General features: G+C 42.6%; 1 protein-coding gene across 25 annotated transcripts in view; it reads right to left on the bottom strand.

Moving 5' to 3' along the window:
- CLASP2 (cytoplasmic linker associated protein 2) overlaps positions 1-26,411 on the bottom strand; it is a 218,126-nt gene that overhangs the window by 103,370 nt on the left and 88,345 nt on the right. For 19 of the 25 annotated variants that reach the window (XM_059728738.1, XM_059728722.1, XM_059728727.1 and 16 more), the window contains 2 exons: positions 21,681-21,827; positions 6,475-6,554 (listed from right to left, as the gene is read on the bottom strand). In XM_059728738.1, coding sequence (XP_059584721.1) covers positions 6,475-6,554; positions 21,681-21,827 — 227 coding nt within the window. Of the gene's footprint in view, positions 1-6,474; positions 6,555-21,680; positions 21,828-22,346; positions 22,518-26,411 lie in introns of those variants that run through there. The other 6 variants (XM_059728744.1, XM_059728743.1, XM_019483481.2 and 3 more) reach the window with 3 other exon arrangements.

Here is a 26,411-nt window from a genome sequence, read left to right as displayed (position 1 = left end):
AACTTATATAGCCCTTATGACCTCATTTACCTGGTCCAATGGAGGCCAGCACCTGTTGGCTACCAGCCAACCAATCTGAAATGCTGGTTTGCTGGGCGGACTGGCAGGGTCTCTAAAACAATAGGGAGCCCAAGCTCCTCACCCAGGTATGCAATGCCAGTCACGGAGGCAGAGGGAGCAGGTTTCCCCCCTGCCTCAGGAATGTATACAACTCAGGGTACCTAAAGAGATAGGATGTCTGCCATCTGCAGGGCCCATGTTAACCAAATTGTCACAGAGCAGAGTTTTTGGGGAGAGACAGAGGTGGTATTCTGCCACATCCCCCAGTTAATTTTCCCCTGGGGCAGCGATTTTTCAGTTTCTCCTGGGAGAAAAATCCTGAACATCTGTACGCTCTGCTTTTCCCAGGAGAAACGGAATGTTTGTATATGGCCTTAGTCACTGAAAACCTCTATGTTTTAGTTGGTCCAACTGTGAAAGGCGATTAATAAGATCATACTTTGCACATGTGTATTTATTAAAGCATCTTGCAAAAAAGGGCCAAATATTACTATCTACTTTCAAGTACAGAGATTTTATATGATACATGTGAGAGTCACTGTTGTGTAGCAGTGAACACATGGGTCTACCATCTTAGAAACCAGGATTCTATCCTCAGCTATGCTACAGACTTTACTATCAATTCACAAACTGCGTTCTCGAGTTACTCACCATACACTGGAGAATAGACCTGTGCACAGTAGGTCAAATAGGCAGTGTAATGGGAATGTAATAAACTTAATTTAACCAGATCCTGAAACTGCCATGCTTATATTTTACAGAAAATATTTTCAGTTCTTTCACTTCCATGAGCTTTGGTAATAGATTATTGCCTGATTTTAAAATAAATTAACTTCCTAAAAATGTTACTATTCTTGCTCCAGAAAATGTACTTTTATACAAGCCAACGTAAGACTTGACACTAACTTTGAAATGCAATGAAATTTTTCTCCGCTTTCTTTCTGAAAATTTGGAAAAGGATCTCAGAAAAAAAATCTAGCTATTTGAAGGCCTTAATCCTAAAAAGTTTGGAAAAAGACAATGATTTTCTCTTTTTGTTTTGGATTCAAGGGCAATGTGTGAAAAAATCGATCCTATTAGAAAAAGGAGAGACTGCTTCCGCTCTGAACAATAAGACAGCACACCACTGCAACAGCTGTCCTTAAGTTCCAAAAAAACGAAGGCATCAATGTTCTGAAATAATGAAAGGTCTCCGATGCATAAAATAAATAGCAATATGTTCTTTCTAAATTGAAACCACCAGTAGAGGGCAACATTCTAATGTGCACAAAATGGTTTAATAAAAAGAAAAAAATGCAAAAATAAAAGCAGCTAAATACAACTGCCTGGACATCATTACTTTAAGAAAGGATACATCTCACACTGGAGACAGAGGAGCTAAAGGAAAACAATAAAAATGATGGGGCAATGAGTAACACACAAAAAATATGAAAAATGGTTGAAGGAACTAGGTTTGCTTTATCTGGGAAAAAAGATAACACACAAGGAAGGCATCAGAATAGTTTTCTAATATATAAATGACTGTTATGAAGAGGACTAGCAAACTGTTCATCAAAAATGCCATGGGGAGGACGAGGGAGGCAGCGGGAATGGAGCCCAGCTTCTGGTCCTGTGCCCCCGCTGCCCCCTCCAGCCCCCTCCCCTCCGCCATGATGGGCCAGACCCAGTTCCCCCCCATCCCCTGGTATGGTGGGCCTGACCCTGTTCCGCCCCTCTCCCCTCCCTGACACAGCAGGTCTGACCCCATTGCCCCTCACCCCTTATGCCACCGCCGCCTCCAAGGAGCAAGGGGGTGGGGGGAAGCTTGCCCCACCATCCCCCTGTGGCAGCACCCCATGCTGCTGACAGACAGACAGACACTTCCATATATATAGAATGATGATCAACGATTTCTCAGATACCTAAGCAGAACAAGTAGTAATTGGTTTATATTTCAGAAAGAAAAATTTTATAAAAACCTTATCTATAGGGAAGTTTAACAGGAATAGGTTACAATGCTGTGGAAGGCCCATCACTGGGTGCTTCTAAGAATGGGTTAGACGAATGATGCTCAACCATTTCCCCCCCATGGGCTGGATAGACAGTACCCCACAGTGTGGGCCAGATCCAGCCAGTGGTTCCCATCCAGCACCTGGGGAAGGTGTGGTAGGCACCATTCAGCCACATGGAATGGGACAAGGGGCAACCCTGCACCAAGCTAGCCCCACAGGGGTAGAGGGTATGGCCTGGTCTTAACACAGCTCCGTGCAGGTTGGGGAAGAAGGAGGAGTAGTGGGTACGGCTTGGCCACTGGGGGGAGAAGAGGGAGAGAAGGGAATATGGTCCAGCCCCAAGTGGGAAGCAGGCATGGCTCAGCCCCATGGGGGTAAAGTGGGGGAGCAGCTTGGCTCTGATGGGCCATGTGGGGCTTGGGGTTTGGGTATTTGGCAGGGCAGAGATAGTGGTCATATTAATGGTCACTGCTCCTCCGCCGCCAAACTTGCCAACCCAGGAGCAGCCCCGTGGGTTGGATGCCAAAGCTCCACAGGATACATTTGGCCCCCGGGTCAGTTTAGACAACATCTATTACATATAACCTAGCTGTAGTTAAGTCTCATCTCAGAGCAGTGAGAAAAGAAAGGAAGCCAGACTTCCCATTGAGGTCCATTCCAGTCCCATATTTCTAAGATATATTGCTTGTACTGTGTCCACTGAAATGAACAATATATCGCACAAGCACAGAATGAAATGGCACTGGGCCCTAACCTATACACAAAATAGTCTAACAATTAGACAACTTTTCTTGCGACTCTCTGCAAGAGAATTTCCTTTGCCTTCAGAATAACCCTGTTAATTTTCAGGTCAAACAAATTTTCCAATACTAATTTACCAGAAAGCTAAAATAGGGTTATGTAACAGAGGCTGGCTCTGTAATGATGCTTTCCTAGAGAAGAATATAATGCTTTATGTAGATACTGGAGTGTACTCAAAGTTCTCTAGAGAAAACAGATCCAAATATATGAAAAAAGAAATTGAACTTTAAAAGCATTTCATGGCTACAACATCACTAAGATGGTCAGTCACAAGAGACCGGGTTATAAAATTAACTCTAACTTATCACCTGTTCAGCCATCCAAATTCATCTAGCTGCTAGCAGATTTATATATTCCAGTCACTCATGAGCAAGATATATTGGTCTGTCTGAATTTTAACAAGGAGTGCTTTTAAGACAATGCATAAATCAATCTATACAGTGCATCTGCCTGGCCATATAGTGCTTAATAATTTGCTAGACCAGGGAAAGGAAGATTTTTTTGTTTCTATTTTGGAGGTACAAGGGAAAAGTACAATTCAGAAAAACAGAAAAAATTGAAGAGAAAGGGATTTCTTCTGCATTTTACTTCTAGTCTTTCTACTGATAATCAGAATGAGATATAATTAAAATGCAAAGATGATTTTATTCAGTCTTCAACCTGGCTTTTTCAGTTCAAGGTTAGGCAACTATTTGGATCCTAGTAGGGTGGTCTGGATGAGCAGAGGTTTTATTTCCCACTTCATGAAAAATCAGAATAATGTGAGAATGCCATGTGTTGCTAGGAAACAGTGGGAACTCAACAGCTCATCTAGTTTACACCTTGAGTGAATACTTTATAAAGCCATGTACAGAGGGCATGTGTTGCTATCTTAGGTTCATTTACTTTTCTAGTCTTGTAAAATTGCCTGATTTTCATCACATACATCGATTTAAGATTGAATCCTTTAAAACAGTAGTGCTCAACTTTTTGCCTGGCAGGCTAGATTGGCAGTGGGTCAGATTCAGCTGATGTTCCCGATCCAGCGCCTGGGGTGGGCACAGCCAGCACCATCTGGCCGTGTGGAGAGGGGTGGGGACCAGGCTAAGCCCAATATAGCCCCACGGGAAAAGAGCTTGACCTGACCCCATGGAGAGGAAAGGGAGCATGGCCCGGCCATATGGGGGAAAAGGGGAAGTGGTTGCAGCCCAGCCCGCTATGAGGGGTTTGTGGTTTGGCAATTTAGCAGGGGGCACGGCAGCCAAATTAATGGTCACTGCTCCCCCGCTGCCACATTTTCTAACTCATGGGGAGCCCTGCAGGCCAGATGCAATTGTTTCGCAGGCTGCATTTGGCCTGCACGCTGGAGGTTGGCACCCCTGCTTTAAAAGGAGTTCAGCTAATACAGGCTGCCAACAGATATAAAATTTATCCCAGGATAAACCATTTTGTCCCAGGACAAAGTACAATTGTATAGGCATCCATGCCCACACTGTCCCAAAATATATCCTAAAGAAGTTACCCATATAAGGGGTAGTAACAGTTTATCCCAGGACACTACAAAGTATACCTGTACAATTATCCTGGGACTGCACCACTGAATCAATGGCAGAAAAGTGGCACTGCATTTAGCTTCAGGGTGATGCATGTATATGCCAGACCCAGGATATTTTTGTTCATAGATTAATACAGGCACAACTTATCCAGGGATAAATGCAACATATTTTCCTAGCCATAATTACAGATTGGCATGGAATAAGGCAGAGGTTGGACACTATGCCTGTTTCTGTGTGAATGGAAGACGGTTAAGCTACCATAGTTCATCATCCACCTGTTCATGGCTAAGGACACACATGGTAAATTACCACGGAGCAGCTGATGTATAATACATATCACCTGCTCCCCTTCATCTCACAGCAAATAGTTCATCTGTTCCATACTGTATCATCTTCCATTCACTCTGCATCAAAACATTTGCGATAACAAGCCAGATTCAGTCACTCTCTGCCTGGGAGTAAAGAGCTGAAGCAGTCAAAAGTATCTACTAGTTTAGCTAAATTAAGACTGAACCAAACTATGGAAAGGTCTAAAACATTCTTAAATAGACTTGCTTTTTCTACTAAAATGGATTTGGAGAAGCATCCTTATCCCAGTCACAGCATGCAGTTTTGGCAAATAGTCAAGACTCGTAACACACGTGTCCAAAATACCATTTCCAGTGCCACACCAAGAACCAGAATATTCTCCAGTCCTCTATAATGCCTTCACAGTGTAAAGCCTGAACATCTGCAAAAATCTGCCTATGGGCAGCAGTGATCATAAGGTAATTTCCCCTCAGAAAAAGGGCAGCTGTGATTTTGTCTACAGCTGTCCCAAAAAAGGAGACCTAACAGACTAATGTGGTCTTCTAGAGGGGCCACTAAAATCAACATATATAGGATTCATTGTGGTAACTCGAAATTCCAGCCTGAAGTAAGTTTTCAGCATTACATCATACCTCCGGGGCTTATGTAAAATTTCTTTAACGCAAGTGACTATAGTTATTTATCCTAATGCATGATCCCATAGTGGAGAAGGAGCTAATAAATGCAGTTAACTCATTTTTAAAAGTCAAACCACTTAATTAAATGTCTGATTTCAAAAGAGCTCAGCACCCAACATCTCCAATTAAAACATCCAAAAAAGTGTCTGTAATTGTAAAAGTGTTCATTTGAAAATCAGTGCTTCTGAACACATAGTCGGCGGTGCTTAAATACAGATTCAAATGCCTATTTTAGGCAGCCAATTTGAAAATATTAGCCTTACTTTTTAAACCATTTGTACATAGCATTATTAGTTGAGTGTTCCACAAAATTATAATCCTAGAATTTCCAGAAACCACGTCAATCTTTCATTCACAACATGTCATCATTAAACATGTATAAGAACATTTTATGAAAAAAAGACTAGCTAGTGTGGTAGGTACTGGCAAGAGATTAAAAACAAATCAGAGGAATTAAGCGGAAAATTTGGTTAATTAGGTAAAAAAAAACAAGATTCCATGTGAAGTTTGAGGTTACCACCATAGAAGAAAATATACTCATTTTACAGAATTTAGAAGGAAAAAATGAAATGCTAATATGATTGATCCTGGTAACATATAATTGCTTATCCATTTGAAGTTATTTCTGAAGTGATTATTCTACAATTAAATATTGTTTAAAAATATATGCTTTGGTTTTGTTAAAGGAGATAGGCTGAACCTATTCAGATGGTAAAGACCATGAGACAGGTAGTTTACACACACATTTAAAAGTACTTAGTAATAGCTTTTTTTGAAAGTGCATCAAATGGGGCATTAGCCAAGTTAATATTTTGAAAGATTTTGAATCTTTGAATTAGCAACACAGATCAACCTTTCGTGAACTTTTCTTAAAGCCAACTTTTCTCCAAACCCCAATTATAAAAGCAAGCTCTTAAGGTGGGGCGGGGCAGAATCGAAAGAGTTTTTTTTATACTCAGCAAATGTTTCAGTTATCTATTTCCTAAAAACAATGTTTAAAATATTTAATAAGAAGTTTGTAAACAGACATTATTGGAAACAAAACTAAACACTTATAACATTATTCCTGAACATAAGGGAACATTAAGGACAAGGTCTTACCTGTACTGTAGGTACATCTGTAAATGCCTTAATAAAATCATCCTCATCAACAGCTCCAGCTCCTCCATCTTTGGATGCACCTACATAATTTTACAAAAACCTGATTATTAAATTGTGTTTCATAAATTTTCAGTCAAAGGTTTTCCAACTGACAGAAATTCAAACAACATTTAACACAATGATGGTGTAATCTCTGTTACCTGGTAGGATATTATCAGAGTTATAACATACAATGCAGCTGATTAAAAACGGAATTGTAATCATGTAGGAAATTTCAACATTTTGATCCCTGATTTCACCCTGATTCTGCCACATATCAAGGCAAGTGTCAAAACATCAATTTTCAAAAGAACCAAAAAAAGTCATAAGCAGTTTCAATTTAGAAATGTCAAAATGAAATAAAATGTTTAGATTTTCTCAAACTAAAGTGTTTTATTTCAACTTGTTGACTCAAACTATAACCACGGATTTTACCTTTTTACCAGAGGCAAACGCGGATTTCTCATTTTACAAGAGAAACCCGTGGGGATTTTACCGTTTTACAGTGAGCTCCCTGCAGGCTGGCAGAGTTCCAGGCTGCAGGGAGTGGGAGGAAGGCAGTGAGAAGTGGGTGCCACGTGCACGTACATGCACATCGCCCCAGGCAGCCTACAGAGCAGCTCCAGTGGGTAAGTGAGGGGCAGGGGGCGAGAAGAGGGGGATTGAGGCCCCTGTAGGGAAGGAGCTGGGCAGGGCTGGTGCTGCTGCCTAAGCGGGTGGGACTTGGGGCCACAATGGATGGGGTGCAAGGCCCCAGAGGGGAGCAGAATGGGGCTGTGGATGGCTCATCTGGGGGAGGGCCAGCTCTTGCACACTCCCAGGGGGTAGGGGGGACCTGTGACCCCAAGATTTGTGAGAGGCAGGCACAGGCTGCAGGCTTGAGATCCTGCCCTGCTTCCTGCCCCCGGGGCCTCCACAGCCCTGCGGGCATGACCCAGCACAGCTGGCGACAGCGGGGCCGCGTGGGGATGTCTTTGCCACTGCAAGCTCCCCGCCTGCTGCCCTGGTGACACCCCTTGCTCATTCCACTGCTTTGAGGGGTGCAGCCCTGTGCCGCAGCCCTCATGCACAGGAAGTGTGTTGCCAGGGCAGCGCGGGGTGAGCAGCGGTGAGGAGGTTGTCAATGCCAGCTCCTCTGCTCCCTGCCATGCTGGGTGGCACCTGTTGGGCTGTGGAGGCCGCGGGGGAAGGAAGCAGGGCAGAGCTGGCAGTGGCAGCAAGCCTACTGCTCCCTGCTGCCGTTTCCCTCCCCCGCAGCCTCCACAGCCCGGTGGGTGCCACCCAGCATGGCAGGGAGCAGAGGAGCTGTGCAGAGAACCTCTGCGCCACTGCTCACCCTGTGCTGCCCTGGCAATGCACCTCCTATGTGTGGGGCTGCAGTGTGGGGCTGTGCCCCTCAAAACAGTGGCATGAGCAAGAGGTGTGTCGCCAGGGCAGTTGGGCAGCTTGCAGCAGTGAAGAGATCCCCACACTGCCCCACTGTCTTTGTGCTGTGCCGGGACACGCCCACAGGGCTGTGGAGGTCCTGGGGCAGGAAGCAGGGTGAGAGCTTTAGCCCACAGACTGCGCTTACCTCGTGCACAAGTCTGGGGGTCGCAGGTCCCCACTGCCCCTCAGGAGTGCACACGGTGGCATGGAAGTAGGCATCCCCCTCCCCCACTCAAGCCCACAGCAGGGGAGAGCAGGGGCAGGGGGCTGAAGACCCGGGTCCATAGCCCTGGCAGCTGGAGGCCCTGTCTGGCAGGGCTGGGAGAGGATGTGGGAGCTGTGAGTAAGAGGCATGAGCAGGGCTAGGGAGGGGTTGTGGGGGGGCCTTTAATTTTAATCACTGATTAGGGGGAAGGGGGGAGTTATCAGAGAATCTGTGATATTTTAGCAGAGAAATTGCAATTTTTTTAATCAGGGAAAGCTAAGATCCCTGTAGATCACCACGTAGAGTAAGTTTATCAGAAGTATGCCAGAGCTTTTATTTCTTTAGAAGTGACATAAATAACTACCTACCTTTTAAATATAGGTAGGTAATTAAATGAATAGGGGTACACCAATAAAGATTTTTTGTGCCAATACCAATGGCCAATAATTAATGAGCCATATCAGTCAATACCAGTCCAATTGTCAATATGCAGCCTGGTAACTTGGAAAGCAGCATCTGGCTAATAAATATGTGGGGGGGGGGAATATGGGGAAGGAAGATCATGGCTCCCATGGTGAGGCGGGGAGTGGAGCTGGAGCAAAAGCAGGAGCAAGGTGCAGGATGGAGCCACAAGCGGCTCATCCAAGGGGTGGCTCCTGTCATTGTGAGCAACCCCAGGGGAGGTATAGGGGGCATCTGTCCCTTGGATTTATGTGTGGGGTGAGGGCGGGTTGCCACAGCCCACTTGGGGCTGGGGATGGTGCTGGGCTCTTCCCAACAGGGGATGCTGGACTGGAGCTGCGCTCAGGGTGGGCAGTGGCAGCACTGGGAGGGAGACTAGAGCGAATTTTGGGGTGGCTATAGCCCCCCACCCCAGCACTGCTGCTACCCACCCCAAGCACAGCCCCTGGCCCCAAGTGGGCAGCAGCAGCCTGCCCTCACCCCATTCACAGATCTGGGTAGTACATGTCCCCCATACCTCTTCCGGGGTGCTTACAGCAGTGGAGCCACCTCCTCTGTCCCCCCCCCAGATAAGCCACTCATGGCTCCGTCCCACAACCTGCCCCAGCTATGCAGCGCCTGTCCCAGCCCCACTCCCTCCCCCCCCCCCCCCCAACAGGCTTACCAACCGGATGCTGCTCTTCAAGCTACCAGACTGCACTCCTGGTTGTATGCATGCTGCAACTGCACACATGCTCGTGGCATTTATCAGCAACATTACCAGCCACATCAGCCAAAAGAAAGCCAATTACTGTTAATATTAATTTCCCTTTTACCAGCGTCAATATGATATGGGCCGATGTATCGGTGCAACTCCAGTAGTTAAAGTGCTGGGAATTTAATTTAGATGCTACATTTTATTTATTGACTTCTGATTCAAGAGCAAACTGGATGCTTATCTCACTCAAGAGCAAACTGGATGCTTATCTTGCTGGGATCCTATGACCCCAGCTGACTTCCTGCCCTTTGGGCAGGGGGCTGGACTCGATGATCTTCCGAGGTCCCTTCCAGCCATAATTGTCTATGAAATCTATGTCTATGAGATGCGCATCTCATGTGCTGTTCCTCACTTATAACCCTGGCTTATAAAACCCAAGGTTTCCAGTTCTCATGGGTACAGGGTGATCTTGCTGAATCACGATTTTTTCTTTGACTTTTTCTCAATCACTCATAAGACAACCTGTCCAAGAGTGTTTTTTTTGTTTAGAACTAGTGCAGGAGAGACTGGGATTAGCAGTTTCCCATTCAAGCCTGGAATCAAGATGTCTTTCAACTCTATTGGAAGCATGACAAGGGAGGAAAAGCTGATGGAATTCACTGTGACCTTCATGACCAATTATGCTGAGAGAGCTTTCATTAAGGTATAGTTTAAAACCACATTCTCGGAAAGCAATATTCTGCTTTTCCTGAAAGATCAAGACTGTCCATGATTAGAAAGAATTCGATGAGGTTAATACATACTTGACAAACACTTCAAAACTATCTTCAAGTTCACTTGGAGATTTCAGAAAAATTTCTACTGGGGGGGTGGGGAGGATACTTATTTTGATGAACCAAAGCCAGCATGCAGGTAAGAATCACAATGCTTCCGGTACACTATGTGACTGGTATTTGGATCAAGGGGTAATAAATTCCTGAAGTGAGTGAAACTTCTTCAGTTATTTGTTTTCCTGTCCTACACTGATTTTACTGGCCTCCCCCCTGGCAAATAAAGATAAAATAGAAGTGGGAGCTCCAGAGTTGCCAAAAAGCTACATTTTTTTATCTTGTCTTTAACTTGTGCATTTAACAGAGACTGGAACATGAGTGAGTTATCTCCCTAAAACACAATATAAGAATATAAAATTTCAAGCACTGTAGTCAGTGCATCACAGGATAGAACAGGGGTGGGCAAAATACAACCTGTGAAGCAATTTTGTTCAGTCTACAGTGGGTCCCTTGGCCCAAGTGGCATTGGGGCACCCCCATCCCCAGCTCACTCTGGGATGCCTGTGCGGTGGTGGCAGACCCCAGTCCCACCGACTCAACATGGGGCTTAATAACAGTGCAGAACAGAGTGGCGAGGAGGCAGCAGCAGTGGTGGGAGCCCCAGTAAAGGTGCTGCATCTAGGAGCTGCACAGGCATCCAGGGATGAGCTGCAGACTGGCAAGGGATGGGGATTCCCCAATGCTGCCCAAATCCCTCAGCCCTGGCCACTGTTTCCAAGTGCATGGCAGGGAACAGAGCTGCTGCTGGGACCATCTCCCTCCCTTCCCTGCTTGCGGGCTACACGCCCCGGGGTCAGTAGGAGGGAGCCTAAATTTCCCTGTCCCCAACATGGGGTATGGCTATCAGCAGTGACACATGGCCATATCCCTACCCCTGCCTCCCCTCCTTCGCCTCCTCCACAGGGCTTGCAGCAGTGACAGTGCAGGGCTAGGCCCAGGGCAGAGCTGCGATCCGCTCCTTGCACACCCATGCCCACAGAACCCACACCTGTCACAAGGGCGTGCAGAGAGTAGATTGTGGCTCTCATCTGGCCCTAGCACTGTCACTGCCCTGCAACCCCACCCTGTGATCGCAGCCTCACCTGTGAATGCAGGGCTTTTCTTCTTCTTTTTTTTTTTTTTTTTTTTAAGAGCCAAGACACTGGGGCCAGGTGCGGCAGCTCTTGATGGGGCTGGGAGAGCGGGCGGGGATTGGGGGTGCTCAGGGGGGCTGGGGGAGCAGGCAGGGGATGGGGGCCTGGCAGGGTGCCCCCCATGGTCCCCTCTTCCAGCCCCTCCCCTGCCCTACTTACCGGCACAGAGTCCAGGTCCAGTTCCCTGTGGCAGCGAGCAGGGACTGCCCAAACCTCCAAATCAATTCAGACCTCTTTACTGGTCTCCCAATTCAATTCAGATTTGAAGATTCGGCCACCAAATCAGGCTGAATCTCCTCCAAATTGAATCGGCACCTGAAGCTTTGCACTGCCCAACTGGCTAGTTAGCTTGGTACTTATAACAACGTAGAGGTGGCAGCACGGAGCTCAACGGAGTCTAACCACCCAAGTATTTACTCAACTTTTGGGGCAAGAGTTAAAGCCCACAGAGAGCTCAATACTGCCATAGTTGGTTTAACTAGTTCAAAGTAGCTCAGGCATGTCATACACAAGGTTCAATCACTCCAATGTGGACATACTATACAAATGAGGAAATGACAGCAGAGTGGAAGCAAGTAGAACTGTAGCAAAACTTAAATCTAACTAAATGAATTTGTACATCTAGCATTTGTCAGCCACTTACAGTACAGGTTTATTAGATCCCTGGCTCCTGTGAAGCAATCACCCCAAAACAGCATTGATAAATACTTTTTTCCATCTGATCCACCTAAGAGACCATATCTTTTATTTGCAGATGCAGATGTTGCTCCTGGTTTGGAGAACAGCACCTTCTCACTAATGGTTCTCTGTCTGTGGAAACATGTATCATATCTTAAGTGCTTCATGATCTGAACTAGCTAATTACTGATTTCTAGGTGGAGTTTAAGATGTTGGTTTTGGCCTATAAAGTGCTAAATTGCTTGAGTTTTACCTGCTTAAGCGCCTGTTCTGGATGATATATTGTCACACATTTGGTTAGTGGAATTTCTGGGCTATGCTGTTTGTGAAATTCTTTTTACTTCATCAACCTGGATCAAGCCAAATCTTTTGGCAACCAAAGCAATGGCAAAAAATGAGAAACGTGCTTTAGCCTCAAAGATGGACATTAATTTCATCAAAGAAAATCACTTAATATACACACCCTTAGATAACTCATTGCATTAGGAATAAAAAGTCTTAACTCCAGAGAAACAGCTCCTGCCCTAGTAATTCACAATCCAAGACTAAACTACAGTCTTCTCCATATTAGGAAGGTTTTGAATAGTTACATTAGTATGGCTACACTTGTATACCAGCAAAACCCATGAAGCCAATCATACCAGTGTAAAAGTGTTATACCAATAGAGTTTAAGCTAGTTCCCTTCACTAGCCTAAGCTATAACAACAAAGGCACAGTTATTCTGGTACAAATGTGTTTATACTAGAGCTTTTATTGGAAAACAGAGTAAAAAGAAGAATCAGGCCCTAACTGGCACAGCTACACTGCTAATACTTAAGTGTAGACCAGGCTATGGCAAATGAAAGCATCATAAATACCATCAAAATGCTCTTTCTGTAGATGTGACTCATACTAGCACAGATTGCTGGTATAGATTACTGTAGTCGCTTGACCCTTACTCCTTCAGTGAAATGTGCTATGTTAACAAAAACAGTTTTGTCAACGTAACTGTACATGTTCTAGGGGTTTTTACCAGCTGTCAATCTATCACAACCTTGATTGACATGGCAAAGCCAGCAAAATTCTGTACTGTAAACCACTAAATAGGAACAGCTGCATATTTTAACCATATTAGTGGACATATGTTGCTTGACCTTGTTTGGGGTGACTGATTAGTGCCCCAGGAAGTGCTTTCCTTATAAAGGGACTCCATCTATACAAAAGAAAGTAGCAGCTGTATAACTCAGGTGAGAGTTTAAACAGGCACAGTTGATAAGAAACAAAAACTTCATTTGTATAAGAGTGGCTTATTTTGGTTTAGTATGAGTTAAAATGGGTTTAAAGATAAGCAGTTTAAAAACATGCTTACACAGAAACAGCCACTTCCCCCACAACCATGTGCCATGTTTAAATCAGTTTAAAAGACAAATAATTTTAAGAATCAGAACTTGAGACAAATAAAAAAAAAGACCCACTCAGCAGCAGCAGGTAGTGTTGCAGTACAGGTTTCCCTCACTTTATGCTGTACATGTGCTCCTGGAAAATGGCACATAACTTGAATTCGCATAAAGGGAACCCACTTTAAAATGTAAGAAATAGGGATATGTTCAAAGACCTTGACTGTACTGCCTCCCAGATCCATTTCTACCACTTTTACAAGACAATTTTGGTACCCACCAACAGCAGACAGTACACACAAGCACAGCGTGGTGGTGACTGTTACCATAATGGGGATGGCAACTACAAAAACATGTGTTGCAGACAATGAGTGAGGAGCACAGATTCATACAGGAGACTATATTTTGGTGTGTGTCACTCCCCCAATGCACCACACAAAGCAGCTAACTGCAAGCTTCCACCACTCCGATTGCATAAGAGTGAATTTACCTTGCATATAATGAACTTTTGCAAAAAATTAATAAAACGGGTCATCGCATAAGAGTGAATTCACACATACAGAACCCACATAAAGCAAGGGAAACTTGTATTAGCCTTAAAAAAAATCAGTTCCCTGTTCTTAGAAAAAAACACCCTCCTTTCCTCTCTCAAAACACCTAAAATTCATTTCTTAAAGTTCTTTACCTTTGAAAAAGAGGTTTATTAAGAAAGCTAGAGACAACTGAAAATGTATTACATAAAGCATTTTCTCTTAAACAAATACCAATAAAAATAAGATGCTGATAGTAAAAAAACTCTAAGTAGCCGATATATCTTCATCATCAGAGCTCTCAGCCTCAGACATCACATGTATAACCTATTTCTGACAACAACAAGGATAATCCTCAAGTTCTATCAAAGCTCCACATTATCTTTTGTTTCCATATGAAATAATAATTTTGAGAATGTAAAGATATTACTTAACCTATTATATTGCTTAAAATGAGCATAGAAAAAGCCCATTATGGTTAAGACCACAAAAGTTTTTCTGTTACAATCACTGCTCTTGCATCCATTTTCCCTAAAACATTCACTTGGTAGTATATGTAGATTGACAGTGTTTCAAGCAGAACACTCCACTCCCTGGCACCTTGTTCTCTGTTATGTGAGTTGCAAGGGAAGGGAAGTAGCAGCAGTCCTGTGTTAAACACCATTCCCAGACATCCCTCTGAAAACAGGACCAAAAGTGATAGAACATCTAAGACGTGTGTTAAAAATGGGACTGTTGTGGTTAAAAGCCATGTATGGTCACCATACACTTAAAACTATACCATTTTCAATTGCCTGGTTTCTACCTGAAGATTATTCTATTTTTAAGGAACAAATTATGCAAATTCCCTTTTTCTTTTTGAATTCAATGAGTAAAAGCAAATTCTTGAGCATAGCTGAAGCATAGAAATACTGACCTCTGGAACACCATAGTTTACAGAGCAACAACCTTCACTAAGGTTTTGAAATAGTGCATTGCAAAAATGCATTTGAAATAGTTAGAACAAGGATTGGCAACCCCTGGCACGTGTGCCAAGCATGGCATGTGAGGCCATTTTGCTTGGCATGCCAAGGCCAGCCCCAGCTCCGGAAAGCTGCTGCCAGTGATGGAAGGGGTTCTCCCAGCAGGGCTTGCAGCATCCCAGCTGCCTGCTGGGAGCAGCCTGGGATCCCAGCCGACAGCAGCTTCCCAGAGCCAGGGCCGGCTGCAACCGGGAGGCTTCAAACAACTGTGCCATTCTCTGGCACCAGCTCTGCACCAGCACATGCAGGTGTGCCTCAGAGCACAGGCGATGGAGGCGAGGCCTGAGGCAGTGCAGCCCCAGTCTCTCCCCTGCTCCCGGCACGGAGGTGATATGCCCAGCACAGCTGGTTGTAGCCAGCCCGCTGCTTGCTGCAGCTGCTCAGAGCCTGAGCTGGCTACAACCAGCTGCGCCGGGCTCATCACCTCCGTGCCAGGAGCGACCAGGGCTGCGCTGCCTCAGGCCCTGCCCACTCCGAGGCACAACTGCACGCACCAGTGCGGAGCTGATACCAGAGCCTGGCACAGCTGTTTGGAACCTCCCGGTTGCACCCAGCCCCGGCTCTGGGGAGCTGCTGCCAGCTGGGATCCCAGTCTGCTCCCAGTAGGCAGCTGGGAAACTGCAAGCCCTGTTGGGAGCAGCCCAGGCTCCAGCAGCTACCCAGAGCCGGGGTAGCTGCTGGCAGCCACAGAGCCCGGGCTGGGGGGCAGGGGCACGGGCAGGGTATCCTGCCATGTACCCCCTGCCCTCATTTTGTTTTTCTGCCATGCCGGCACCCTGGCACCTCCAAGGTAGGCATTATGGTGTTTTTTGGCACTCTGGTTAGAAGGTTGAGACTGGAGAGGAAAATAGGACATTAAAAGAGTTATTCAAGAAAGTTACCTTTCTGACCCTAAAATTTCTAGTATGCTATAATGAGATCTAACCCAACTTGGGGGTTCCACTGACCATTCTGCCTGCCTGACACCTGCCATCAAAAAAGGAACAGGAAATTTCTCAGACAGTTTCCTTTCTGCCTGGAGTACTGCCCACAATTTTGAGATACTGAGGCCATTACCCTCCTCCCTACAGTTCTGGAGGCAGTTCAACACCTAAGGGTTTATTTCAAAGCTGCATATGAAATTTCAGAAGATTAGTAAAAATGGCAATGCCAATCAGTGAACAACGTACAACAGGCTAACTGGCTCATAAAACACGAATTAACTGTGTTCCTTGATTATGGAAGCCAACAAGGAGAGAGAGAAATTGGAGAAGCACGGCTAGCAGAAATGAAGCTACTGGGCAAGAAATCACCTGTTCAGCTGGTCAGATCTTTCCCACTATACTGAGATGTACTTGAAGTAATAAATATATGTAGAGGAAGGAGGAAACAAACTGAAAAGGGTAAGTTTCTTCCCTGAAATAAAATGCTAAAATGTCAAAGCTAATTCTGTATCATCACATGTAATACCTTCCTGCTGAAGGAGGCCTTTGCAGAGAGTACATAAAAAAACCTTATTTTATTTAGAAAAGGGGCCAACAGGACTTGGCTACAGTCTTATTCACTGAAAGCACAAAGTCTTTCAACCTAAGAAGTTGCTACTAACCTTTTGGTATGTCTAGCTTCCATGAGCAATGTGTTCTCGTAATGACTTGTAACGACTTGCAATGCATAAAAAACATCTAGCAAGACAATTTCCATGCCCAAAGATGTGATGAAGTAAGACCTCTGCTTACAAAAGTTTATACCAGGGGTGGGCAAAATATGGCCTGCGGGCTGGATCCGGCCCATGAGGCCATTCTATCTGGCCCACGGGGCCCCTACAATATTTAGAAAATTAATATTGATCTGTCTTTGGTTCCTGTCAAAAATGACAGGATCCAAGGGCAGTAGGACCCAGGGGAAGCCCGGCAGGCTCCTGCAACAGCAGGGTCCGCCCAGCCCCGCCCTCCCAGCCAGAAGCCCCAGCAGGGGCTTCAGGCCTGGGACCATGAGATTGCACCGCACCAGAAACTCAGGTAAGGGTGGGGAGAATGGGGGAGGACCCCAGGGAGGGAAGGAGCCTGGGGAAAAGCAGCCCCTCCCCCACCCCATGGCTTGCACTCCCTGCTGCAGCCACTCGCAGCCCACACGGAACTGTTCTGAGCAGGCACAGGCAGCCCCACGTGAGCTGCGAGCAGCTGCAGCGCGGGGCACCAGCCACAGGGCGGGTGAGGGGCCACTTTTCCCCACCTGTACTGCAGGACTGGGGGGCACTGGGAGTGAGCGGGAATGCGGGGCACACACTGGTGTTCCAGGGCCAGTGTTTGCAGAGCCCAGAGCAGGGCAGCAGGGGTACAGAGTCCTGGCTGGCAGGGGCTCTATGGAGCCGGACCAGCTCCCCCGTCTCCCTGCTGGTGCCCCCCAGCCTGGCTCCATAGATCTCTGCCAGCCAGCATCCTGCTCTGGGCCCCACTGGTGCTGGCCCCGAGACATTGGTCCCAAGATGGTGACCAGGGGGTGGGGCACCTGTCAAGGGGCAGGGCACCTGCTAAGGGGCGGGGCTACCCATGCAGCCCCTCAACAGCTTGCCAAAACTGGGTAAGCATCCATCTGCCCAAAATATTGCCCGACCCTGGTTTATGCTATACATCTCTGAAATAATTAGTCTATAAAAAGGTACAAATTTAACCTGCCTTTAGTCAAAGCTCTTGGAACATTGGAAGAAAGAAGACAAACAGGGAGCTTTTTGATTCTGTACACTGGAGGTGCATCTTCAAGAATTCTACAAGCATCTATAGCATAGCTTTTGAACATGATGGTTCAGGCTTGGAAAGAGCAGGAAGACAATTTCACAGAAAATTTAGAACGAAGAGTTCACTTTTGGAAAAAAAATCCAGAATCCTTAGTACCAGATTATGATGAAACACGATGTAGTTTTTCCATGGACAGAACCACCAACACTGAGATGTATTTATCAGATGCTATATGACTGTGAAACAAATGTTAATGGATAGACATACTTGTGTGATCAATGGCAGTGGCTCAAAAGCATGGGCCGGTTAGGGTATTCAGCCTCTATGAAAGGTTCCATTCAGGAATGGGTAGTCTGACTACACATCTATAGTCTGCTCTGCTTGCAACTTGAGCATTTTGGGTCTGAGCCTCCAAAGATTCCATGTGAAGATGCTATTCATGACTGATCAAATGGGCTTTGGTGCTAGGCCCAGATATCTGCTTCCCCAAAGCAGCACACTAACTGCTTTGCGTTCTTACAAACAGGTAAGCTGTATGGAGGCCATATCTTTGAGAAATCAAGCTGAAGTTTTGTTGATCTGCTTACCATTCTGAGTCACTGGCTGAATGTCTGCTGAGCCACTGGGCAGTTCCCATTTAAGTACATCGCTATTGTCAAAGACAGAACTACTGAAAAGAGGCAGACAAGATCATTGGTATTCCCTTGCAGTCAAAGATAACTGTCTGCCATGATGGTCTTATCTGTGGGTCTAAAGATGGCTAATGAGGCCTATCTAGGATCAAAAGACATTGCTGCAGCTCAGACACAGGTTTCCATGTGGGGTGGGTGGCTCCAGGTTCATGGAGATAAAAACTCAATGCTTAAATGGAGGTCTGATCTCTGAGTTCCCCCGAATAGTTGAGATAGGCCTTGACAGTATTGTTTTCTGATCCAGTCTGACCAGTGCTGCCCCTGAGGAGCACCTCCATTTTAAGAGATTTACCACTCAGAGCTCTAAGACAGACTTAAGATCTGGTCCTCTTCTACAAAGTTTTAAGTTCCCTGCACTGTCCTATATAGTTTCTGGCAACTACTAGGCAGCTGATAATCCTATCCATGAAACAGCATGGGACTGCAAGGGTCCTCCTAGATCACTTGACTCCAGGCCCCTGCTATCAAAGGAAACAAAGAGAAAGGGGGATTATAATTTGAATTAAAAAGCAAAGGTCAAAAGAGCAGATCAGGAGCAAAACTAGCTGATACTACACAGGCATAAAATCTGGCAATGAGTTGGATAAGGTGGTGGCCAAAATAGGCGAGGTCACCATGCTGAATGGCCTCTAGAACTGCAGAGAGGAGGTGAACAAGCTGTTGTGTGAGAGATGCTGGACCATCAAATTGAGGAAACTAGGACTGCAGTTGAGAATCTAAGATTTAGTTCCTTTCCAGCTCCCAAGAAATTAGTTAGCATATCTTCACATCAAACCTCCTACTGATAATGTCTTTTTCCTCCTTTGCATAATCAAGATGACAAAAAATCCTTAACCTGTTTATCACCAAAAACATTTTAAAAAGCCAACCAAAAATTCAAGTACTTTAAACTAATGGTAAGCAATAAATGGAATAAGAGCCTTTTAAGCATTTGCACAAATCATATACTTCTCTTGGTGGAAAAAATACAGCCTCAAGGCTGTCCAACTGGTGGCCCCCAGACTGCACCCAGCCCACAAGAGGTTAATATGAAGGCTGTCCCTTCCCTCTTTGCTCCTGCAACAGCTGGGGTCCCTGGGGCAAAGCAACACAGTAGGATGGGACCTAACAAGACTGCCTGCATGGCAGTATCAGTGGGGCAGAAGTCAGGTGGCACAGGGGAGGATTCATGTTGTGGCAGCAGAATGGAGGCTAGGGAAACTCACACAGCAGTGACCTGTGTGGGAGAGAGTTGGTGTAGGAAAGGAGACTTATACTGCCCAAGTGGGAACATGGTGGCAAGGCTTGCCATACCTGCATGGAAAGGGAGGTGCATGTGGTAGGGGGACCCAGCGAGCCTATTTACTGTGTGGCCCCTGTGGCATGTAACCTACATGGTAACCAGCCATGGCCTGCAACTGATGCAGTACATGGTCCCCAGCTGTGAAGTTGGATAGCCCCGACCTATACCATGAGATGTGCCAGCCAAGATTTTTTTTTTTTTTAAATCGGAACATTGATTAGAGACATCCCGATTGGATAAATCTTCAGAGAGCACTCATAAGCATGTCTTTTTATGATTTCCATAGCTAAAATGGAAGATGTAGAAAAGGTAGATACAATTATTAAAACAAACAAAGAATAAACATAGTAATTGTTCTGATTTTTAACACGCCTTAATCTTGTGGACTAGCACAGGTATTCCATACAGCCCTTCATTTCCTTGTGGCATCCATAGAGCAAACTAAAGTTTATTATTTGTAGCTACATTTCTTCTATAATAAACTGCAGTGAAATTTCTTCTGTAAATTTGAAGCAGTTTAAGAGAGTGGCTAAGTGTTTATTCCAACTTATATTGGCTCTTTTCCCTCTACAGATAAAATACATTTATTATAAACTTGGCAGAAAAATCTAAAATATGATTGACATATCAGTAAATCCAGACACAAACCAGGAGTTGCACTTAACAGAACACTAATCAAAGCAGCCTGGCAACTTTGGCTACATTTTAAGAATGTGGAATTCTGGAAATTCAATTTTAGTGCCATATTTATTCAATATCTGAAAGAAGATAGCCTATAACTCTTGATGTACAGTTATATTTGCTTTTAAAAAGCTACAAAAAAAGCAAAATTTTCATTAGAACTTGCAAAATATTAAGTATTAACTATATGTATAAGTGTTCCTATGAAATCCTTTTGCTAATACACTTTTGGTTCACTAACACAAGCATGAGCTGTACTGTGACTGCCAGTACTTACATCATCTTCTGGGAATCTCTTCAGTGAATTAGGAAGTTTGAATATATTAAAGAGGAATAAATCATGAATATTCGTTACATCCTACTGGTTTATTAATGCACCTCACAGCTTGGTTGGTGAGGAAATGCAATACATACATTTCTGCTAATTCAAACTGTATTCTGGCTGTGCAGTTCCATTAACAGGAACTGCTACATGATCAGTCTAGAATTGGAAAAGAAGCCTAATATTAATAGACTCAAGGAAAACGCATATACTAAAATGATGAACTCTTCATAAAAAGATTTACAGAGGACAAGTGGCATATTTAAAGAACATTTCACCTACACCTAATGAAGTCATCATCTCTTTCAAAGCAGAAAAATAAATCAATATTTCCCCCAAATTATATCAGTTACTGAGCATGTATATAAAGATCTATATGATCTAAACCCTATCATCTCTCTTGCAGTAAAGACTTAATTTTCCTTTTATTGTTAGGTAAAATGATTAATGGAAGTAATAATGCTGTTTCTGGTTGAATCTCTGGTTCATAATTGGAAATTAACTCTATGTAATAAGTATGTGCAATATCAATGTGACTGTTCAAAAAAAGTTTATCTATCTAAATTCAACAAATGATAAGCAGGCAGTGCTATGCTACTCCAAAATCCAGGCAAGTTTCATAGAATACTCATCTAGTTACATTTTTCAAATGTTATTTAAAAGATTTTTGTGAGGAACAAGGTTGATGAACGTCAAATGCCTTCAACCATGAAAAAAAAAGCATAGGCCTTTTGTGCAATTTTATTTTTACAGATCTATTATAAAATATTAACAGAATGTTTTGTTTGCACCGATTGGTTAATCCATGAGTTCTCTCACACAGCCACACATGTTCAGAGCTTTCAGTAATTCCCAGCTTCACAGTGTTAATTTTATGACATCTATTTTGACAGAAAAACGTTTACAGTCACTTGTACTTTGTGCAAAATGTACATACATGTATACATGTCTTTGTACATGAATGTCTACATAAAACAAGGTCCTTTCCAGTTTCCTATTCTGCAATAACACTGCAGTCAAGAATTAAATACTGCCTTCTAAAGTTCTTTTATATGTGCTTGCTATGTCAGGGTTGATGTAAAAGCATATCAGAATTTAAATAAGTATTTATTACCTCCAACCTTTGGCCCACCAGCTGAGCCTGGTTTTCTTGCACTGTTTGTAGGATTTCCAGGCTTCTTAGGTGCAGGAACCTTGAAGGCTGAAGCAGCTGACGATGGCCTATTTCCATCCACTGACTCTTCATCATCAAAGCTTTTATCTAGAAACAATACAATAAGAAAAGATGTACTTATTACAAGATATTTACGGGGAGGGGCATTTTTTTTTGGTTTTTTTTGTTTTAATTGTTCTACTACACTTTTCAAAGGAATTTACTAAAAGATAAAATAAAAAATAATGGTAATTATTTGGTCCTTTGTCTAGGGCCTTGCAGTAGGATGACAATTAAAACATGCTAGATATAAAATCTTGTGTTAAGTGTTAGCTTCAGCTTTGCAATTCATCACTGTAAAACTGAACATTCAAAAAATGAATGTTGCACATTCAATGTAACAAAAATGAAAATATCTATACAGGTTAAATATTTCTTCCCCTTCTCTGGATCATTTTTTTCCAGAAATGAAGCCCTTGATACAATTTTCAGTCATTCCAGGCAATCAAAGAAAAATGCTTCTCCCTTTTCTTCTACTCATGCATGCATTTTCTGCTACATATCCTCCCACAATGTGTCTACCAATACTCCCTGCCTCATTCCTTCCACCCAGATTTTGCAACTTACAATCACAGATCCGCTTGCAGATCAGCCGCCTCATTCCTCTGATAGCTCTTAATTCCCCTCACATCAGGATGCTCTCAATACCTCACATGGCCACATACAGGAGATTCTCAATACTAATTAAAAATTCTATCAAAAACTGACTGAAAACACCATAGATCCACCACTGAGATTTGTGCCGGCATCTTTCTCTTCCCTGCACTAGGTGCTGAAACAACCAATCAGCTTCAAGGTGACATCATCTTCTGATAGCCACTGCCAGATGAAAAGGTGGAAATTCTTCACGCATATAAATTCATTCTCACACTCAATATCTGCATCCATAATTTCAATCCTTCATTTAAAATTTCACAGGAAAATAGGGCTTTTGGGTTTCGGCTCCCTTTTTCTCTCATTTTATTTAGTCAAGTAAAAACAAATCAAACAAACAGGAAAAGAACCGCCCTTATCTCCAAGCTATTAGTTAAAATATCCTCAAACATGAATATTCTGCACTTGGTTTTTAAATTGATAGGATTCCAAAAACAGAATGTGACTATTTGGCAAAACATTGGTATAAAGAAGTGAATCTCTTTAGTAGCCTAAGTATTAGACAACCAATCTGTGGTTCATACAATACACAAGATGGGTGAGGCTGACAGCTGCATTACAGTGATACAGATCAATTTAGCACATTTTTCTTCACTGGAACCTGCCCTTTTAAAAAAATAAAAAACACAACACTATCCCAGGAATTCTGGCTATTTGCTTAACCCTGGACTTATGAATAAATTGCTCCCAATGAAATACTGCCTATTTTTAACAAGATAACCTCCTAAAGGGAAACGGCAACCACTAACTATCACGTTCAAGCAAAGCACATTTTCCCAAATTGTATATAGAGGAACATCAGCTGCTTAAAAAAGAAGAGAAGAAAACATTTTGGTTCACTTCAATTTCCTAATGGAAAACTTGAGAAATATGTTTGTTTAATCAACACTGCATAACATGATTAGAAAGCTGTCTGCCTTACAGTAAAACCTCAACTGAAAAAAATCAAAATGCATATCTGAAATTTCTCTTCAATGTGCTTATTTCCTTGAAACCACCATTTTAAAGGGAATGTTACCAAGAATATTTGTGTGTGGCTCTGTAAACTCTAAGAATACAGAGGGAAGGCACTGAAAACCACACACTATTACATGAGTTTCCATGGAGACAGTAGTCTGTCCTCACACTGGAGCTGTGAGAATACATTTCAGTTCTCACCAAGTTAACTCTTAATGTCTTGTAGATGTAATCAGATGTCTGCGTTTTTTTAAATGGTGAAATCCATTAATTTAAAACACAAGATTAAGTTTAATAAGCTTATTTTTGCATAAAATGTATATCAGTACCAGTGGTTAACACCCAGAACTCTGCCTCACTGAAATGTTACAGGTTATTTTAACATAGTATGAGGAGAGGCTGCAGATGAAGATGGTTTTTCATATTCTTTTTAAAATAAAAATGATTAGATTAAAAACCTAAGATATCTTCAACTATTGCATAAGAAATAGCTGAACTATTAAAACATATCTAATTTAGTTTTCACTACTAGCACACGCTTTTCACTTTTTTCAGCTTTGACAAACAGATTAGACTTTCGCACTGTTATCCAGTAGCACATTACTACAGCTTTTGAGTTGCAAGTATTATACCAGAAGCCTATTCTTATTAAAAATTAAACCGTTTCTATTTCTAGTACAATTAAAAGGTAATAATAAGATTTCTTTCAGAATGTTAAACAGAGTTCTTATTTTTTTTAATATGGGACTGGGAATGCCAATAATTCCCAAAATGATTGGGAAACTAATCATTCAGATGAACTTTAAGCACCGATTAAACTAGTCATTCTTAAAAGGGGGTTAAGTAGGTATGCACATTCTGCTGTGTTAAAGGGAGTCAGCATAGTGCAGTTGTTAGCTTTTTGCTTATTAAGTCTACAGCCACACAGAGCTGCAGCCTTCATGATTTTTTTAATTGCTTCAATTAATTTGGATCTTCTCTCTCTCAGAATTAAAACATTAATCATTCCTATTCTTTAAAAAAGATGTAGCACAATATATTTAAACATCCCTGGACAGCATAAACACTACATTTTGAATGTGTGTTTTGGGGGAGAACTGTTTTGGTTTTTTTGTTCGTTTGTTCTTGGTTTAAAGTCAAAGAAAGCATTTCATATTAGAAATCCAGGCTACAAAAGTTTCATATAAATATACATTCTACACTCAGTAATACGCATCCTCTTGTTTCTTTCAGCATTGTTGATTTTATTCCAAAACTACATTAAACTGAAGGCATTTCAAAAGAATGGTCAGCTTTCCACTAAAAGTCAATCCAAATCAGTGTACAGCCAGCCAAATATATAAATGTAACAGTTTAATTTTGAAATCTTAAATTTAATGCCCAGTTGTTATAAGAATCGACAATTTCTCCCCTCCTTTTTGTGCTTTCTTGTTTTTACTTCCCCAGGCTTAACAATAGAGCTTCAATTGATCTTCAGGGACATGCCAATTCCAGAAGGATGCACAATAGCATCTCCATGCATCTGAAGCGTCAAACCTATGCTTACAAAAACTAAAATAAACTATAATTTGAGCAATATATTTACTTCCAGTACCATGCAAAATCTACTTCTTTTCATATCAATATCAACGAGCTTTTATATGAATATCTCATGGATACAAATGTACCTCCACATATCTGAGTGTACTCCAGACTTTTAGTAATCTCCAATTCTGTGTATAGCTGATGCTCTGCATTTGGTCAGTTTGAGCTTAGTGATGGCAGAATCATGTCTATGTATGCTGTTTATAAATTAGTTTTTTTATTTTCCACTTTTAAATTTACTCCAAAACATTTCTTTACACAGAAAACCTTTCAATGGTAGGGGAAAAGCTGAAAGTTATTTTTTTTTAATTAAATTGTTTGAAATTTACCTCAAAAAATGCAAACTCTATTTTTCAGTCCTAGATGATCTGGCAACACAACTTTTATTCTTAGATTAACTGACAACACAAGTTTCACACATCAGATTTTACACACACAAAATTCAATTTGGAAATGTTCTCTCAGTTCCACAGAAAATTACAAATTGCTGAAAAAAACTACATAAAACAGATCCAGTTTTAATTACAGCCTAATCCAAACTTAATGTATGTAAATTATAATTAAGTTTTCCTTTTTAAAAAAATGAAATGGCTTAAAATGAAATTTGAATTTTATACAGCATAGACTAAAGTATAAATTTAGTATAATCTATTAAAATAATTTAAATAAAATAAATAGAGTCAATGAGATTCTACTAAAAACTCTAGAGTTAAAGGCTGATTTTCTTCTATATAAAAACAAGGGGGAAAACATCTAACTTCTGAGGTCAAGCTTAAAAATATGGCACTATTTCATGTATTAAGGATGTGACCCTGTAGGGATGCAGGGTCTATACTACTGGATGCAAAGAATCAAAGACATCATAGATATTGGAACCTAATGCCACAAACGTAGCACAGATGAGAAGAAACTTAGAAGAAGCTAATGAAGCAAACCTGAAACTTATAACGTATGGGTGCAGTGCTCAGTTGATGCATCTTTTAGCCAAACATTTCAGTATTGTACAGCAGGGAAAATGGAAAATGCTGACATTGAAAAACTTGCATAACAACCAGTTTGCTTTAGCATCAGTGAAGACAGCTGAGGGATCCAAGCTAATTCTTCCCCAATATAGACAATGGAATTCAATGGTCGACTGCTCTGAGCTATTTACTAAGAACTGGCCTATTCTTATGACCATCTGTGAAGAAAACCGTGACAGAGTCAATGGAAGTATCATAGGTAGAGTAGTCAACACTGGACTAAAGAGAAATGCAGTAAATATGGTAAATACACTAAAAAGTATTTTCACAGCCTTGGACAAACTAAAGAAAAATTGCTGCGGTACTGCGTATGCTGTTGAAATTTGGAACGAACTTCAAGGAATATTACAGCAAGAAATATCCAACAACAAAGGTTTACTACAAGCAGTAAAGCAGCAGATGAATCAAGCTCTTA

Source organism: Alligator mississippiensis, chromosome 5 (genome assembly GCF_030867095.1).
Source record: "Alligator mississippiensis isolate rAllMis1 chromosome 5, rAllMis1, whole genome shotgun sequence".
NCBI lineage: Eukaryota > Metazoa > Chordata > Crocodylia > Alligatoridae > Alligator > Alligator mississippiensis.
Note: the sequence above shows the minus strand (reverse complement) of the source record. Positions and strands in the feature narration are given on the sequence as shown.